General features: G+C 36.8%; 1 protein-coding gene across 5 annotated transcripts; it reads right to left on the bottom strand.

Moving 5' to 3' along the window:
- Positions 1–914: 914 nt before the first annotated feature.
- LOC127624386 (aquaporin-4-like) lies at positions 915–12,187 on the bottom strand. 5 transcript variants are annotated; one of them, XM_052099191.1, is made up of 5 exons: positions 12,132–12,187; positions 9,265–9,685; positions 7,278–7,442; positions 5,527–5,607; positions 915–1,953 (listed from the first exon to the last, which is right to left on the bottom strand). In XM_052099191.1, the coding sequence occupies exons 1-5, from the start codon at positions 12,161–12,163 to the stop codon at positions 1,681–1,683; spliced, it is 972 nt and encodes a 323-aa protein (XP_051955151.1). In that variant the 5' UTR covers positions 12,164–12,187; the 3' UTR covers positions 915–1,680. The 5 variants fall into 5 exon arrangements, with proteins under 5 accessions (XP_051955151.1, XP_051955152.1, XP_051955150.1 ...); XM_052099192.1 differs by lacking the exon at positions 12,132–12,187 and adding an exon at positions 12,046–12,115; XM_052099190.1 differs by lacking the exon at positions 12,132–12,187 and adding an exon at positions 10,649–10,815.
- Positions 12,188–20,250: the final 8,063 nt, after the last annotated feature.

Here is a 20,250-nt window from a genome sequence, read left to right as displayed (position 1 = left end):
TTACTATCCTTATGGGGACATTTGGTACCCACAAAGTGATAAATACACACACACACACACACACACACACACACACACACACACACACACACACACACACACACACACACACACACACACACACACTCACACTCTTTAGGAAGTAAAAGAAAGTGTTATAAAAGTGAGACAAGCCTGCAGGGTGGCAGAGACAGAATGACTTGAGAAACATCATCATAGTGTGTTGTCTACTGCATTTTACAGAGTCCTGATTTGATCACACACACCAAAGAAAAGAGATAAACGGTCCCTCCACGTCCCCCGAAACAGCAAAAATCTGGAGCGTCTCAACAACAGCTAAACAAATCTGCTGAACATTACAGGAAGATTACTGGTTAAAAGCGCTGTTTAATGATGTGTCGCCCTCTGCTGGTGAGTTGATGTAAATGCCTGTTACATGATTTCTCACGCTGATAAATAAAGAGATGTCATAAGAGCAATGAAGATCTGGTTGCTAATAGCCACACAAAATAAATTCAAGAATATATATATATATATATATATATATATATATATATATATATATATATATATATATATATATATATATATATGTATATATATATATTCATTATTTTGCATAGTGTTAGGACAATTCAATAGACATAAATATTACATTATTTATATCAACAATCACATTACCAGTCAAAAGTTTAAAAATACTTGAAAACATACATTACATGATCTTACAAACCTTCTGATCTAAATGCTTTTGCTTGAAAATTATTGTTGGCAATTTGATTGTTGAACTTTATTGGCCAATACTAAATTCCCACAATTCAGTTTTTTTTATTGCATAGTTCATAGCTTCACTATTATTATAAAATGTGGAAAATAATAAAATTATAATAATAAAGAATGTGTAGGTGTGTCCAAACTTTTTATTGATAGTGTATAAGAATCAAATCATGATTAATAACACAGTTTTATAATAATCAATTTAAATTATTTTATTTTATAACAAAGTTGAATATTAACATGAAAGAACTGATATTGTGATGATGCATGTCTGTAAATGATATCAAACAAAATTACACAATTACTCAATTTTGAATGATAAAAGAAGAAAAAGTTGAAATTACACTAATAAATTATTTTTGATTGTTTACATGTGCTCTTGAGACTATAGGTAGGTGAAAGCACAATATATAATTGTGTTCTGTGAGTGTGTCTCTCATTAAATCATACATTTGTAAAAAATATGAAGCATTTTAGGTGTAAATATACAATTCAAATCATAAATCATTCAGGGCTGCAATCAAACATATTTTTTTACAATAATATTTAAAGACATAATAATCATAACAATAAAGAAAACAACTTAAAAATAATCTACAACATGAGATGTAAGGGAGAGGGAGGTGCAGGAGGAGACGAATGGGTTTATTCATACAGAGCGCACTGAGAAGGAAAATAATATGCATTATTTTGGTGATAATCTAATCATGACCCCTGATTGCCAGACAGGGTTGGGAGGGTTACTTTTAAAATGTATTCCACTATACAGAATACATACTGTAATATTGTATCAGATTTTACAAGTCTATACAAACTCACACTGTGACTCTAGATCAGATCTGTCTCTTTGAGCTGGTTATTGCCATAATTGTTCTGTTGTACCTCCTCAGTGCCTCTCACTAGTCATACAGATGACAGCACCTCTCTGGCTGACTCTCTCTCCATCTTCTCTGCCCTCTCCATGTCTAGCACTCTGATAGTTGCCTGCTTGACCATGAGCTGAGATTGATCGTTGGGGAAAGCCTCTGTGTCCACCACTTGATATGGATCGATCTGGAAGGGGGGCTTTGAGAGGTCACCAGTAAAGAGACGCTTCAGGTCACGGTCTGGACAAAACAAATATTCATACACAGTAGCGGCTAGAACACCCCCTATTAAAGGGCCCACCCAGTACACCTGGGAATGAGAAAGAGAAAGAGGAGGTGGTTGCTATTTCTTTTGTTCTCCATCATATTGGTCACATTTATTTATAAAAAGCAGATATAAGATCTCAATTTTTAATGACAGGAATATACAAATTAGGAAGCAACTAGTAGTATAAAAACAACACAGTCTCTATGTATAAAAGTGCAGAAAAATCTCACTCACAATTTCTCACTAGAAGAAATCTCCAAGAGATCTCTGAATGTGCAAAATCCATTGAGATTAAATTCAAAAATGTCAATTTTATAGATGGATGGAGAAAAAAAAGCAAACAGCTCTATCATGAAAGTGCCAGCTGCTATTAAACTTCATGCACCCACATTGATAGGTGTCAGTAAAAGGTTAATCACCACTGGGACAACAAAAAGCCAGTGAAATGTAATGAAAAACTTACCTTTAAATCTAAATTTACTGTTATAAATGATTAGCTAGTACAATGATCCAACTACTGTGTCACACTGTTATATCCTGCCTGACTACGCCATTGGCATGCTACGTGACTGTGGCAACATTTTAGCAAAATATTATCTGTTATAGTATACATATCATGGCAGTTTCTAGGTAAAATGTCCACTGTGTGGTGCTGAAAGCATTAAATATTCTCCCAAACAGACAAAGATTTTGAGGTTAATTTAGTTTTAAATGAGCAAAACCTACCTCCCTACCCTAAACCTAATTGATAGTGTCAGAAAAAGCAAATGTGAGATAAAAAACTAAAATGTTAGTTCAACCAAATCCCACATTCCATCCCAGATGTGTATGACCTTTTTTTTTATTCATCTGATGAACAAAACCAAAGATTTTTAGAAGAATATCTCAGCTCTTTTGGTCCATACAATGCAAGTGAATGGGTGCCAAATGTTTGAAGCTCCAAAATACACATAATGACAACATAAAAGTACTCCAGAAGATTCTGGTGGTTAAATCCATGTTCTCTGAAGCAATATGATAGGTGTGGGTGGGTCCTTTTTCCTTCACTTTCACCATCTGTTTTTGGTGATTCACTTTCTTTGTGCATAACGCACCCCACTGGGTAGGGATGAGAATTTATGACAAACATTATCATCCACACCTATCATATAATGTCTGAACACATGGATATTACCACTGGAGTCTTATTGATAATTTTTATGAAGCCTTTATGTGTATTTTAGAGCTTCAAAATGTTGGCACCCATTCACTTGCATTGTATGGACCTACAGAGATGAAATATTCAGAAGATGGCATGAGAGTGAGTAAATCATGAGAAAAGTTTCATTTTTGCGTGAACTATCCCTTTAAGGGTAATGCTCTATTGAGTTTTTAATCAACAAAACCTACCTCCCAAAACTTTAAACCTAAACTTAACAGATAGTGAAAGGTGAAATGAAAAGCACACTTGCCAAAGCAACTACATCATTTTGTTTTGCTCCTATGGCATTTTCCTATCACATGTCAAATCCTGTGCTCTCCAGGACTCATACCCTGGTCCTGTGAATCACAAGAGCAACACTCTATCAGTTGAGTATCCGCGCAATTTGAGTGCATCTGATATAATTTAGATATCATAAGAAATCATTGTGTGAGGAAAAGAATGAAAAGTGTTTATGATAATCTGTCCTTTTACTAGTGATTTGTGTGAAAGTAATTGTTGTTGTAGTGCCTCTATTGTTCATTTCACCATGAAACTGCCACAATATGTACAACAAGCCAAGTAAAAATCATTTAGCAAAAATGCAGCTATAGTAATGTGATTCTATGAGACCAGGGCTGCATTTCCCAAAAGCCTCGTAAACCTAAGTAGATCGTAGAAACAATGGGGCCAATGGTCTCTACGATCAACTTAAACTTGTGATTTTTGGGGAAACACAGCCCAGGTTAGTTATTAGTGTAAAATAAATGTCAAATCCAGAATGTGACAAAACACACACAAGTGGCACGACGGCATAAATATAATTTGGAGCGATGCAATGCGTAGCGCAGAGCAGATCTGTTTATTAAAATCCAGCAGCGCTCATTGGGTGGACCAGCTGTATATCTGGGCAGATCAATACCATCAGTGTCACCTAATGAGGCCTCGCCTCTGATTTATTCATGTCAGCCTCTTAAACATCCCATCCCTCCTTTCAATCAGACTCTCTGAAATCTTCCATTGACGAAACTCACACCAACCCTTTGAAAGGACACTGTGTGTAGCATGCTGTAAATATAGGAAACACTCCATGAAAGGATTGTGGTGACCTTTCTAATGTTGCAGCGCCTGTGAGGAGACCCTGAATCAAACGTGATGACAGCAGCAGGCACACAGACTTGTCGTTCATTGTGATATTGAATGCAAATACGCACATACAGGTACCGTACAAAGTTCACTAGTGAGAAGTGTCATGTACCAACTTTATTTTGGAGGCTACATCTGTCTGGTTTCTGATTTGTCCCACACCCAGAATGCCAATGTAATACAAACTTTTGAAAACATAGAGTCAGCGCTTTAACCAGCATATAAATTGAGGGGGGTGAGTACCTCTCAATAACAGATTGGTTGCTCAATCTGGTTCCATTAATTTTTTAATGACAGATACTTTTACATATGGTCTACCCCAATTCTGAAAATTAGATCACAATATCATAGTCATGTTCTTCACACTATTGAGAGGCATAACTATACATTGATATGACATACTGTATTATGATTTTCAAAAATAACCAGTATATTACAGTAAATAGACCTATTTGTCTTCATAATTAAAACATAAACTCAGTAAAAGGTCTTGTTGTGGCAGATATAGTTCAGTCCCTTTTAGAGGAGTAAAGCAAAGCCAAAATGTTCTTTTCAAAAATGTCTCTGGCATTGAATCAAATCCTCCTCAGTTTCACCCTTATCAATCTTAGTTCCAAAGGCCAAGCTGACCTTCAGCGTTTGTGCACATGAATATCAACTGTAAGATAGTGCAAGAATTTAATGTGCCTTTTAATTTTTTGTCTACACTGAAAAGACCTAGATCAGGGGTGCCCAATACGTCGATCGCGATCTACCAGTCGATAGCAAAGGCAATGCTGGTAGATCGCACACAATTTAATGTACTTTTGTTACATTTTAATAAAAATAAATATAATGTCTTTCCGTCTGACTTGCACTTGACGAGTAAATATTGACCAGGCGAGGTTTTGTTTATTCAGTTGCCATGACAACTATGTTTGCGCATACCCCGACTTCCAAGGACATCTGAGAACAGAGCGCGAAATTGCGATGCTACTGCCCGGATTAGGCAAAACTGTCTGATTCCATTCAGTTTTGCCTAATGCCCTGGCTATTGTAATCTATTGTGCTGTAGGTGTTTTGGGTTTAGTGTTAAAACTGAATGATATCAACATTGAACATTATTATATATTTTTTTATTAATTAGAAGATGAATTCCATGTAGGGATACATGCAGTATTCCCAAAAAGCATTTTCTTATTTTAAATGAAACTGTGTTTTTTTGTTGGTAGATCTTACTGAGTTGGTCATTTAAAAGTAGATCATCACACAAAAAAGTGTGGGCACCCCTGACCTAGTGTAAATCTTACCCAATGGTCGCTCCACTTTCCCATGATGACTGCAGGTCCAAAAGAGCGAGCTGGATTCATACTAGCCCCAGTGTATGGGATCTGGAACACACAGACCAAACCTGTTACATTGCTTATGAAGAGAAGAGAAGTTTTGGCTCCATATATAAAAATCTGCCCTAAAAGTCTAATAGAAATAATTCACCCAAAAATTAAAATGATGCATCATTTACTGACCCTAATGTTGTTCCAAACCCTTATGAATTCCTTTTGCTGAACATAAAAAAATATATTTTAAAGAATATCCCAATAGCCAATTTTCAACATAATGGCAGTTAATAGTGACTCACTTTAAAGGATATAAAAGAAGCCAAATGTGTCATAAAAGTAATCCAAGCGACTTGTGTGTCATATTTCAAGTCTTCTGAAGCCATGTGATCTTTTATGAAGTTGTTATTCACTATTAAATCAAATAATTTATGTATACAGATAAAAAAAAATCAGTCTTTTAAAGGGATTGTTCACAAAATTAATTTTTCAAAATTAAAATTCTCTCATAATTTACTCCCCCTCAGATGTGTATGACTTTCTATCTTCAGCAGAACACAAAGATTTTTAGAAGAATATTTCAGCTCTTTAGGTCCTCACAATGCAAGTGAATAGTGATCAGACCTTTATAGCTCCAAAAATCACATAAAGGAATCATAAAAGTAATCCATATGTAATCTTCAGAAGTGATATGATAGGTGTGGGTGAAAAACAGATCAAGTATTTTTTACTCTAAATATCCACTTTCACCTTCACACTTTTACATCTGAAGGTCACATGTTGTGCCAGTTTAGATTCACTTTCACATCTGAGAGTGAGAGTGGAGATTTAGAGTAAATAAATATTTAAATATCTCACCCACACCTATTATATCGCTTCTGAAGATAATTATTTAACTACTGGAGCCTTATGGATTACTTTTATGTTTCCTTTATGTAAGTTATGGAGCTACAAATGTCTTATCACCATTCATTTGCATTGTATGGACCTACAGAGTCCATACAATGTTTGTGTTCTGCAGAAGAAAGAAAGTCAGACACATCTGGGATGGCATGAGGGTGAGTAAATGGTAAGATAATTTTTTGGGTGAACTATCCCTTTAAGCTTTAAAGTGAAGCACTGTCTACTGCTATTGGAAATCAGTGATCAAAACATTCTTAAAAATCTCTCATTTTGTGTTCAACAGAAGAAAGAATGGCAGACAGGTTTGGATGGAATGCCATGAGCGTGAGTAAATACTAACAGCATTTTATTTTAGAGTGAACTATTGCTTTAAGTAATGTTTATAATAATGCCAGGCCTAAATACATTAAGGTTCACGAAAAGGGCATCTTGTCCTCATCTAAACACCCTTAGAAACACAAATTGGGTTTCAAATAAACACCTCTTCTGCAAACTCTGCTGGGATTATTGGCATGGAGATAATGATATCACTTGGGAGTGTAGCTGGGTTACAGATTCTCCATAGGAAAGCACATCCCATATAACTAGGCAGATACACGTAGATCTCAAGAGGCTAATCTTTATTGGATAAAGGTCTTCAAGAATGGCATAAAAATGTGCTTGACAGTGTTGGATAAGTGAAATAAATGTGCAAGTTTTGTTGGGCTGACTTGCCATGGGTACAGATAGTTTAAAGGGGCTCGCAAGAAATATTGGAAAATGCGATACTATTTGTACAGAAGCTACTATTTGAGCAGAAGAGGAAATTCTGGGACACTCACAGCGAACAGATGGCCGATGCACACTGACAAGCCAATAGCCAACGATGCCGAACCTTTGAGATCACTGCGTTTTGGGTCACAGGTGGCAAAGACGGTGAAGACGAGCTCAAAAGTGATTATGAGTTCAATCACAATTGCATGACCAGCGGAGATTCCAGCATTGACCTGCAGGAGGCAAGGATGGGTTATTTACACAGAGAGAGGAGTGAACATTATAGACTGCTCTAAAAAACAATGTTTACAATCAAGCCCCCAGCATGGCACATTTTAGGAGTCTCACTAATCTGACACCACCAATTTCAGCCTGATATCATTAACATGACATGGCCATGGCAACATTTTTGCAAAGCACAATTATGTGCTTCATTGCATGTATTGCTGCAGTTTCCCAGTGAATGTCCAGTGGGGGGCACCAAAAGAGAGTGAAATGGTTCATAATCAGATGAGGTTTTTAAGGTGAATATAAATGGTTTTAATGAGTAAAACTTACCTCCCTAACCTCAAACTTTAGCCTAAATCTAACCAATATTGTCCTACAAGCAAGTGATAGGTAAACAAAACATACAGTACATCCTCACCCTAAACCAACATCTAAACCTAACCGATCGTAAAAGCAAATGCAACACAAAAGACACGTTTTCTTAAACAAGCACATCATTTTGTGTCACTGATTTTACACTTTTGTCTCACTTGTCAGCTTCTGTGCTTGACTGGGCTTGAACAGTGGTTTTCCAAGTTCAAAGTCCAACACTCAGTCAGATGAGCTACCCCGCAAACTAATCACATTTGAAAAAGTGTGTAAATGTACCTGGGTCTATAATACAAGCATTCAAATTTGACATATTCAAATAATGTGTCAGAGTAAAAGTGTTTCATAACACAGTCTTTGAGTAATACAGCAAAAAATAAGAGTTAATAAATTCATAATCAGACATCCTACAGACATTGACACTGAGAGAAAGTGAATAAACACATAATTGTTGTAGCCCCTCTAGTGTTGATTTCACCAGGAAACTGCAACAAAACACATAATGTAAAGTAAGTTTGCAAAAATGCAGTTATAATAACATTCATTCTATGAGAATAGGTTGCCCAATTCAGGCTCTGACAGAAACCTAGGTGTGTTTAATCACTTGTTCTTAATCTCTATTTTTCTGCCCAATTTGGAATGCCCAATTCCCAGTGCGCTCTAAGTCCTCGTGGTGACGTAGTGATTCGCCTCAATATGGGTGGCGGAGGACGAATCTTTTTATAATTTTATCACATGGCTTGTTAAGGCGCGTTATCACAGAGATATAGCGCTTGTGGTGGCTTCACGCTATTCTCCGCGGCATCCACACACAACTCACCTCACGCCCCACCGAGAGTGAACCACATTATAGTGACCATGAGGAGGTTACCTCATGTGACTCTACCCTCCCTAGCAAATGTGCCAATTTGGTTGCTTAGGAGACCTGGCTGAAGTCACTCAGCACACCTTTGCTCTTAATCTCTTAATTGGAGAACGGAAATGTTCTAAAGTGCATGAAAATGGGATCTTAAGTCTTTCAGAATTAAAGATATATATTGAGTGAAGGATATAGAAACCTCAAATGACGTCAACACCATAAACTCTCAAGAAATGTTGCTTCTAACCACAGGTGGAGAGCTGTACTTCCAACTTTGTAATGCTGTTTGGGAATGTTTGTTGGAACTATGGTTTAGGGAAACACCAAACCGCTGAACTATTTTGGTAATAATGGAACTTTTTGAGAAAAGCACCCCAGCCAGACACAATACCACTGACTCAATTTATCAGTGATTTTGGGGCGATTCTGTTAGATCGGCCATTGTTAGCTGAAGGGTGTATTCAGAAAACTGTTTGAAAACAATATTTTTTTTTTGCAATCTTGTTTGTTGATGGTAGTGGTGCAGGAATTACACACTTCAGCTTTCATGGTTCTAATCAAATGTGTAATTAAATCATGATATAACCAGTGCAACTCACAGAAGTCACCCCCAGTCCTCCTCTGACTGCAGCTGGGGTCACCCCGTACAAGACTGCTGCCCCCACCACCGCCCCGAGGCACTGTGCCAACAAATAAAACACACCCTTTGCCAGGCTCAGCTTTCGTGTGGCAACCATTGCCGCGGTAACAGCCGGGTTGATATGGGCCCCGCTGATGTGCCCAAAACACTGTACCAGGGTTGCGATGGACAAGCCAAAGCAGAGAGCGATGAGGACGAGGTCAGGGGGTGGAGGGTTCTCCTCTTTTGCCGCCCATTTGATGGTGGAACCCAGACTGAGCAGCACAAATATTAACATGGCCAGGAACTCCCCAGAAACCGCTCGCCAGAATTCCTGAGTCCAAACACCCTTGAAAGCTGCCATGACTCTGTTATTGCATGCGCAAGACGACACACATCTCCTTGATGGGACAAAATACAGAGAGAAAGAGAATGAAGTCCACGATCTGTGTTTCTGAATCATACACTTGTACAGTATGTAGAAACATGAAGAAACTCAGCAAGAGTGGAGCAAATAAGAATATTTTTCAACAAATATAGGCAACCAAACAAGAAAAAAAAAATTTATAGGAGAAAAATGTAGAGGAAGTTCATTATTAGCTAATTGTATTCAAATGGCCATTCAAAATTACTATTATAGTTTTTAAAAGGACACCATTTAATCTCACTCTGCTTGGTTTTAAAGTGTCTCTTCATACAATTAATCTGTGGGCTCCTTCCAAGTGGAAATTCATCCAATTAGAGTGGCCCCAGTTTTCTTCCAAAGATTCCATAGAGCACTGGCTCGGAAACATTCCAGAAAGAATCACAAACAAAGTGGATCTATTAATAACCAAGAAACTGTCCAGTCTACATCAGTGAGATACATACAGGCTAAATAAGTAGATTAATACATATATGATGAATTGGTGACAGTGTAAGCATAGAGGAATAGAATATAAAATATAAAATATAGAAACAGAATTATTACATGTAATTTGTGGTTAAATAATGTTATGGATAATCCCTTCCAAAACCATAACCTTACATAAGTTGCAGAAACGTTGGTATGAATCACCACTATTATCAATAAAGATATAAATAAAATGACTGAAAGATAATTAAATCCTCTTCTAATGTTTAAAGGAGTTTCAAATATGAATTATTTTATTTTTACATTAACAATAACCGTATTTTGGGGGCAACAGTGCATGGTAAAACGATGTTCTACATAGCATAAAATAGCGATCATTTTCTGAGACATGTAATCAGACGTGTTCTCAGCTTTAAGTTTAAATAGTAAGCCGAACTAGTTCGGACATGATTAAACTATCCAAGCCAAAATTATGTCCGGAGTTTATAGAGGCAAATATCGACAAACTTACCGAATAAACCGGCAATATCTGTTCGGAACGGAGACTTGCGAAAACGACTTGATCATACCTGAGCAAGCATCCTCTTAGTGGGAAAAGCCTACCACTAACAAGGCATCCTAAACACAAGATGTGCTGCAGGCGTTATGATCTATACCGGTGTGTGAGAGCTAAAGTGCGCATTCTCCTGTAATGCATTAGTCTGTCTGAGCATATCCTCCCTCTGAATCACACAAACACCAGCCGCTTCAACTATACTTTCAGAAAAAATAATTAAGATCAATTATACACGACTGGTAAACAAATCATTACCCGCATGCTGGTGGTGCCTTGGTGTTCTTTTCTTAATAAAAACAACTTCTGCCTCCCCATGGCTTTAGTGCATAATAATAATAATAATAATAAGATTATTATAGCTTCTACTACTACAATCAATTATAATAATGGATATTATAGATTTTGTATGTTTAAAGTAGACAATTATTATTATTACTACTACACCCAAATAGTTGATATAACAGAAAAGCCAAGTCTTAACATAAAACAGACGTTTTTAATGAATGGAGAAATAAACTAAATTGTTTGTCCACTGTGGAAGAGAACACGACCAGGAACTGGAGGCTGAAGTTGTCTACGTAGTTAACATATGACATTTCATATGAAGACACTCCCCATGTATGATATTTATATCTAACATATCCATATTTATCTCTGATTTATGGGGGACTTCTGAATGTCTGAACTGCAACGTCAATGAGGTGATAACCAAAAACCAACCAACCAACCAACCAACCAAACTACCAAACTACCAGCCAACCAAATAATATTTTAAAATTTTTTACTTTAAATAAATAAAGTTTTTGGACAAAAAATGAGTTTTATACAGATTTAGCAATTAAAGACTGGTTACAAAATTGAAATGTTATTTTGGTAACGCTATATATTACAGACTCAATTAATAGTGTAACTACACAGTATGTACTTATATATACATATAAGGGAACAATATGCAAAGTTTAGGGAATAAAGTGGTAACAACCTGGAAAATTACAAATAATGTATACTGTAAGTATTTTATAACTATGGCGTAACTATTCTAATATTATGTGGTATATGATATTATGCTAAACAACAATCTTACTTTGTATTATTACAAAAAAGGTATACAGTGTATGTTCTTGCTAAAATGCTTGCAAGATTGTTGTTTAGCATAATGTCATATACCACATAATATTAGAATAGTTACACCATAGTTATAAAATACTTACAGTATACATTATTTGTAATGTTCCAGGTTGTTACCCCATTATTCCTCAAACGTTGCATAGTGTTCCCTTTTACCTACACCTTAGTAATTTATAGGTACACTATTATTACAAAAAGATACGCTATAAATTTGGTGTACTTACGCTGTAAATTCCGGGCTGTAATCTAAAGCGTTACCGTTGAAACATTTTAGAGACTACTGGAGTGATTACTTTGCTCGTGAACTTACCTACATGGGTCCAGAGCTCCGCACCTTGTCATGCCTTCTGCAGACTGACCGGTTCCTCAGTGTCCACTATGGAATGATATTCAGGACATTATTCAAAAGGAATTGCAAATTGTATTTGCAATTGCGTTTTCAATTTGTGGACGCATAAAATGTGACATAATCCAAACGCAATTGCAAATCGCGCATTACGGTTTGCATTTTCGTTTAAGCGAACGCACAGTGACTGCCAAATTTCAAATGGAAAAGCAAAGTCCGTTTGCAACTGTGTTTCCCATATCTTACGAGTTTTGGCCCTGTCATATTTAAATAGCAATTTCAATTACCACGTCTGCTTTTTCACTTTCTCAGCATCGCGAATGTAGCCAGCCAAAACTCAAATGGAATACTAATTTTTTAAAACATTTTTTTTTATTGCAATATTAACAAACAGAACAAGACGATACATACAAGAAATATAAACAATCTTTCAAAACAAAAGAGAAATTACGGTTCAGAATACATTAAGAGAGGAAATGTGAAAGAAATTTAAATATATTCAACAATAGTCTAAAAAGAAAAGTGAGTAAGAGAAGAAAGAAAAAAAAAAGATGAAGAGGGTACAAAAGAAAAAAACATTAAGAGAGAATATTAAACATGGCACTAATTCTGGATGTTTTCATTGCTTTCTTATTAACAGAAGTTGAAATTGTATTTAAATACATCTTCAGTTCTTCTTTGAAAAAGCTAAAGTGGGGTTTACTTTTTATATATTTACATTTATGGATATGAAACTTTCCAATATATAAAAGAAGGTTTATACAAAAACATGCATTAATTAGATTCTTGTCTTTAACATAAAATCCAAAAAGAATGTGTCTATATGATAAAGAAAAGTTACATAAAACCTTTTGGACAATCAGAGCATCAATATTGTTCCAGTAAGACCGAGTAAAAAGACATTCCCAAAACAAATGATCAACAGTTTCAGAGGAGGCTTCACAAAAAGAGCAGGAAGTATCAATATCATTTCTAAATTTCTTTAAAAAGTATTTAACTGGATAAAATCTATGAATAATTTTATAGGATATTTCTTTAACTTTATTAGTTAGAAAGAAATTCTGAGGATGTGACCAAACATATGACCATTTAATATCATCAAAAGGTTATTCCAATAAGAAATGGAGGAAGGAATTGAAGTAACAGGGTCCAAAAATAATGACCTAATTTTATAATTGGATTTATGTATTGAAAAACAAATAGAACCAACCACAGTAGATTCAGGGCTAGGGGGAGAAACAGAAGTCTCTGTAGCACTATTATTGTTTCTAAACAGCATACAGATTTCCAAAGAGATGGCCTTGAAAACTATATTAAATTCTTTACTAGATACTGGGAATTGGTATCCTGAAACAAAATCGGAATAATTAAATAAATTACCTTCACTATCAAATAGCTGGTTTACTAATATCACCCCATTATTGAACCAGTTTTCAAGAAATAAAGATTTCCTCTTATGAAGAATATTACAGTTGTTCTGTGGTATCCTACATTTCTGAAGATACTACATGTTCCAAATTAAAAAATTGTGTGGCGAGAAATTATGCTTGTAAATAAGTTTCCAAGCCATAAGCATCTGCTGATGATAATTGGAAAGTTTGACAGGAAGTTTACTAATTGAATAATTGCACATTAAAAGAAAATGTATACCTCCTAATTGAGAAAAAATATATCTTGGGATTATACTCCAAATAGAAGATTGATTGTGAAGGAAACGTTTAAGCCAATTAATTTTTAAGGTATTGTTAAGAGAATCAAAATCAATGAAATTTAAGCCACCTTTATTATAAGAATTCAAAATAACTGATTTTCTAATACTCAAATGGAATACTAATTCCTTAGTATTTCCATTTCCGATGCCTTACACAGAAACCTGTCAATCAGGGTCAAGGGTGGGATTATGCTATGGAGCGTGTTTGTCTTGGGAAGTGACGTCACTCACAGTCGACGGTCAAGAGGTGATGCCCTGAACAGACGCCGGTTTATCAAATCAAATCAAATCAAATCACTTTATTGTCACACTACCATGTACACAAGTGCAACAGTAGGTGAAATTCTTGTGTGCAGTTCCGAGCAACATAGCAGTCATGACAGTGACGAGACATATACCAATTACAGTAAACAACATACTTACACAACACAATTTACAAATCAAATGTACACATACTTACACAACACAATAATTATATACAATGTACAGTAAACAATACACACAATATACAATACAATAAGTAGGAGTATATGAAATATATATATATATATATATATATATATATATATATATATCTATGAAGTAGTATATTGAGGAGAATATGTTGACAGTCCAGTGTGAGATTATAGATGAATAAATTGCAATGCTAATTACTGATCCTGATAGACTGTGAGTGATGTCACTTCCCAAGACAAACACGCCCCATAGCATAATCCCACCCTTGACCCTGATTGACAGGTTTCTGTGTAAGGCATCGGAAATGGAAATACTAAGGAATTAGTATTCCATTTGAGTTTTGGCTGGCTACATACTGTGACGCTGAGAAAGTGAAAAAGCAGACGTGGTAATTGAAATTGTTATTTAAATATGACAGGGCCAAAACTCGTAAGATATGGGAAACACAGTTGCAAACGGACTTTGCTTTTCCATTTGAAATCTGGCAGTCACTGTGTGTTCGCTTAAACGAAAATGCAAACGGTAATGCGCGATTTGCAATTGCGTTTGGATTATGTCACATTTTATGCGTCCACAAATTGAAAACGCAGTTGCAAATACAATTTGCAATTCCTTTTGAATAATGTCCGGAATATCATTCCATAGTCCACCTCTCGTGACCGCTCTTCATGATCGAATAAGAGCGAGCGGAGACCAGAGCACGACCGAGGGAGCATGTGAACCCGGCAGTACAATTGACAGCATAACAGAGGAACATCTCACACCTCACCCACCCACCCATCCATCCATCCATCCATCCATCCATCCATCCATCCATCCATCCATCCATCCATCCATCCATTCATCCATCCATCCATCTATCTATCTAAATAGCCGTTAAAGTAATAATACATTGTATCACTATTTATAGTAATCTATTTACAATAGTTAATGGTAGTTTATTTTAAGCTTTCCACGATTAGCTGTTGCCGCTTATTCTAGATACTTTGTAGTTAAAATATTTGTAATAGTTTATCTTTTTTAGTTTTCTCATAATGCCAATTCTTTGCAAGACAGCACAATTTGTTGCGATATGTAGTAGGCCTAGGCCTAATGAAGTAAGTTTAATAACTAATCCTGAAACGTCAAACCATCTATTATGCTAAAACTTAATTTTACTAATTTTTTTTACTAAATTAAGTAACATTATTTTAATCGCAAATGTTGTCACTCATTCACTATTTCCTTTATAGTGAATGGCAGTTAGTTCACTTTACCTCAGAAGTGAGCGAACGAAATGAGTGAGTGAATTCGGACGCTGACGTAATCGGAGCATCGAGCATCGGAACTCTCTCACAAAAACAACGTCACATATAAACTTTTAAAATACTTGGACCTTACTTGTTATTCTTATTAAATAATATATTAATACAATAAATCTTCATTCTGTTTGTCATTTTTAATACATATGTAAATATATAGAGTAAACATTTTATCAAATGTACAATATTGTATTTTTTGGTTATAATTTAGTAGGCCTATATATTCTGTCCAGGCAGTTGTCTTCACACAGCTCTTGACAGATAGTCAACAAGAATGAAGTTCCATCACACGTCTTTCTTTATACTGATGTGCTGTGTACCTTAATGCACTTCACTTTGGCTGAAACATACAAAGATACAAATTACAAAGTAATTTACAAACTACTTAAACATTTTTACAAATATGTATATATATAAAAAGTATTCAGACTTTGAATATCTGAACAGTTATGTTTTTATCTACTTCATATGAGTTTTTTCCCGATTTGCATTTACCAGCATAATGTTTGCATTAATAGAGGATTTCACAGCCTTATTAGAAATGCTACATGATATCTTGTTCGGACTTTCATAATAGACTATGAATCATAAACTTACAAATTGGATTGGACAGTTGAATACAACGATGTGCACTAGAACAGACGGTGACCTTTGAATACTAACATCCTGTTTCAGTACTATTAAATAGGCGCTGTACCGTTTTTCACCACTAGATATATCAGGCGGACACATGACTCAAAATTAAATGATAGTTTAATACAAATAACACACAAATAAAACACTATGCAGAACAGTAGGCTATCTTTAAACTGCAATTCAAGTTGGGTAGCGTTTCTGGGCGCATAGCGCCCTCATCCAACCATAAACAGTAGCTATAATAACCTACATATTATAACCGAATATTTAAATAATCCACTGAATTATAATTTCCACTGTGTGCAGTCTCCTGAGTTAAAATAAAATCAGTAAATAAAGAATTCTTCAGCTTAACTGCAAATTTTGTATAAATATAAATAAAGAGTAGCCTACATTTTGTATGTAGTGTCCTCTCCACATACGTTTGTTACAAAATGTATGCCTCTCTATTTTATTAGTTTTTTTTTTAATCAAGTAATGATTTGTCAAAAAGTAATTTAATACATTCAGCATGAAAAAAAAAAAACATTGCAGGAGTGACGGAAGCGGTAAACTCCCAACTCGAACGTCTTCCCCCTGTATAGACAATTAAAGCTGGAGTGTGTAATTTCTGCAACACTAGTGCCGCCGAACGGATTGACAAAAATAAATGTGTTTTTTTCTGAATATGCCCCTTGCCTGCAGTTGTTCAAACAGTCAGATAGTCCCTCCCCCAACTCACGCCATTGAGTGCACGGGCAGAGTGTGCACGGTAGGCAGGTAGTTAGACATGCAGGCATGAAATTATTGGACGGGCTGTGACTGCCTCAGATAATGGATTTTTGTTTTGTATCAGAGTTCTTGATTTATTGATTGCTGTCAGGATGCAAAGAGACTTTCAGTCAATATAATATTTTTTTTAAAATAAAATTCAGGTATACATTGCATACTCTAGCTTTAACTCAGATGTACACACAAAATTAGAGTGCATTGTGTGTAAGAATGAGTGAACAAAAGTAGGGAACGAGTGGCTCACTCAGAATTCAGACACTCCTACAAAATGGTGGACACCTGAAGTAGTGCACTGTATAGTGAATAGGGGGTGGTATCAGACACTGCTAAAGATTGGTCCAAGGTAACACAAGGCCACACCAAAAAAGTTTAATTGGGGTGAAGTTTTTTCTCCAGACTTTTCAGCTGTAACTCTGAGACCAACACTTGTGATTGTTTTTCAATATAATATAATTTTATTGAGAGTGTAGCAGCAGTTGGATTTCCCCAAAATTTACTAGACTTGACATCGGCCGGCCTCTCCAATGACTCTCAGGCACATAACTAAAAAAAGTTGACACTGCACCCTCACTCAATCATAGTTCATATTTCGTAGGAACTTGAGCTGCGTAATCGCATTGGGACATGCCCTGAGTGTCATGTGGTCTGAAGCCCTTGTGCAATCACACCAAATTATTGGCTGATGGTGCTTAAGGGAGCTACATCATGGGCTCAATAAAAGCGCTCATTTTGGCACCATCAAGTCAGATTTTCTGTTCATCAGTGTACAATCTTCTCTGGCCAGTGTTGTACCAATGACTCATGTCAATGACTCTCCCTTTTCAGTGGCAACACAGGATGGAATTTAAGAAGTGACACATTGTTTTATACAGCGTAATTTCAGAGCTATTTTAATGTATTTTTTCAAAACATTACTAGGGTCCGACAGGGACAGCGATGCTGTTTGAGGCTCACAATTTCTCACCACAAGGTGTTATCTCCACTTGTTCCAGTTCCACGGCCTGCAGATTGGAGCTATTTATGTGGCGGCAGTTTGGAATTTTGGGCTTTGTGTCTGAGAGGATTGGAGAGCGAACAGACTTCAGATTGTTCCTAGTGTTTGTTGCCCTCCCCTTTAGCGACAGCACAAATCTTGTCAGTCTTGTTTTTGATTCGGGGAATTCATTGAATTCATTCAGAAAAAGGGGCAATAGAGGAGATTCCCCCTTCTCAGAGAGAATGTGTCTTTTACAGACATTATTTTCTAGTCCTGAAAAAAGATGGCAGCTTGCGTCCCACTCTGGATTTTGAGAAGTTAGAATTTTGCTCTAATGAAATGTCAATTCAGAATGCTGACACAGAAACAAATAACTTAACAGGTGCAGCCGGGGAACTGTTTTGTTACAATAGATTTGAAGGCCATTTATTTCCATATTCAGATTGTGCCGAAGCACAGGCACTTCCTCACATTCGCTTTCGGGGGCAAGCGTATCAATTTTGTGTCCTTCCATTCTGACTTGCACTGGCACCACGCACTTTAACAAAATGCATGGATGCAGCTTTGATGCCCATGAGGCTTCAAGACATATGCTTTTTGAATTTTCTCGATGAATAGTTGGTGTTTTCCCATGCTGAGACTTTGGCTGCCCAACATCAAGCTGTCATTCTCAGCCATTTGATCTAGGGCTGTGTGTAACCTAGCCAAGAATGCCCTGTTCCCAGAGCAACAGACTCGGTTTCTAGCTTGGAGGAAGATTCACGAGTGATGGAGGTGTGTCTGTCTCCAGTTTGCGTTCTGTCATTTCGCCAGTGTCTAGAGATGTTAATGGTGGGACGTGTTTTTCCTGCGAGAACATCTCACAGACATTTTGGGCTCATGATCGTGGCTTCCACTGTCATTCCCCTGGGCATGTTGCATGCGAGACCTTTTCAGTGCTGAATGAACTCCACAAAGGGACTTCAACCACTGACGCATACGTAAAGACTATGTTGCCGCTGTAGTGGCTGAGCATGCGATTATCAATGGAGTCTCTGTTGGTAGACATTCTCTTGTCTCTCATTTTATGCGCCGGGTATGCAGGCTCATCCCATCCACGTTCTTTATGGGATTTATCTGTTGTTTTTAGAGCCGCTCTTGGGTGCTCTGTTTGAACCCTTGGCAACAGTCACTATAAGTTTCTGACTTTTATAACAGCCCTGTTGTAGCATTGGCATGATTTAAAAGGGTTGGTTATTTGCATGCCCTGTCGATCAATTGTCGATCAACCTTTTGTAAGGACTTTGCACCAGGGTGTTTATGATTGGTGTTAAGATCATGTTTGGGCTATTTGTTTCTACATTATTTCACTTGCACACTATTCATTTTCAGGCTTTCTATCCTCCCCCATTTGAGTCGGAGCATGAAAGATTGTATATGTTTTTGTTTGTTGTTTATGTTTACCGTACTAGCCATTGCCTAAGTCAGAACAGTTGTTTGTGTGCTTTGGTGGCGGAAACAGGGGTGTTTCGGTGTCCAAGCAAAGGTTTCATTGGCTTACTGGTGCAATTTCAAGGGCTTTCAAAGCGCTCGGTTTACCTTCACCTTCGGGTATTCAAGCCCATTCTACGAGGAGCATGGCATCCTCTTGGGCTTTGGCTAGAGGTGCATCCATGGAGGACATTTGAAAGGCAGCTGGGTGGTCCTCTCCACATACGTTTGTTACATTTTATAATCTGGATGAGGGTTTGACTCCTGCTTCCAATGTTCTCTCTGTTGGAACATGAGTAAACTCTATATGCTTGCCACAAAGGTATAGACAGTTGGCAGCTACTGTTTGCATGGCTTGAATGCATATTGTCCCCAATACATTTATGCAGCTACGTAATCCGTAGTTCGTACAAAAGGGAATGTCTCGGTTACATGAAACGTATCCCTGGTTCCCTGAGTGGGAACGAGATGCTGCGTAAGCTGGCCATACTCTCTAGCAGCTGCATAGGCTCATGCCTTCCTGTAGAAAATATGACTCGATGGCTTCAAAGCAAGCGCTTTTATGGAGCCCGTGACGTAGCTCCCTAGGGGCGTCGATTAAGCGCCACCATCCAACAAATTGTCATGACTGTACAAGGGCTTCAGACCACGTGACACTCAGGGCGTGTCCCAATGCGATTACGCAGAGACTCATTCCCACTCAGGGAACCATGGTTACGTTTCATGTAACCGAGACATTTTGTATACTATTAAATATCACCT

Source organism: Xyrauchen texanus, chromosome 30 (genome assembly GCF_025860055.1).
Source record: "Xyrauchen texanus isolate HMW12.3.18 chromosome 30, RBS_HiC_50CHRs, whole genome shotgun sequence".
NCBI lineage: Eukaryota > Metazoa > Chordata > Actinopteri > Cypriniformes > Catostomidae > Xyrauchen > Xyrauchen texanus.
The sequence above is the reverse complement of the archived record's forward strand: the minus strand, read 5'-3'. Positions and strand labels throughout refer to the sequence as shown.

Excerpts from the sequence above, each read along its gene's own strand:
- LOC127624386 (XM_052099190.1), bottom strand. The coding sequence starts at position 10,704 with ATGATCAAGTCGTTTTCGCAAGTCTCCGTTCCGAACAGATATTGCCGG. Across the intron at positions 9,686-10,648 it reads AGATATTGCCGGTTTATTCG|GAGATGTGTGTCGTCTTGCG; the intron begins GTAAGTTTGTCG and ends TGTCCCATCAAG. Across the intron at positions 5,608-7,277 it reads GCATCGGCCATCTGTTCGCT|ATCCCATACACTGGGGCTAG; the intron begins GTGAGTGTCCCA and ends TGTGTGTTCCAG.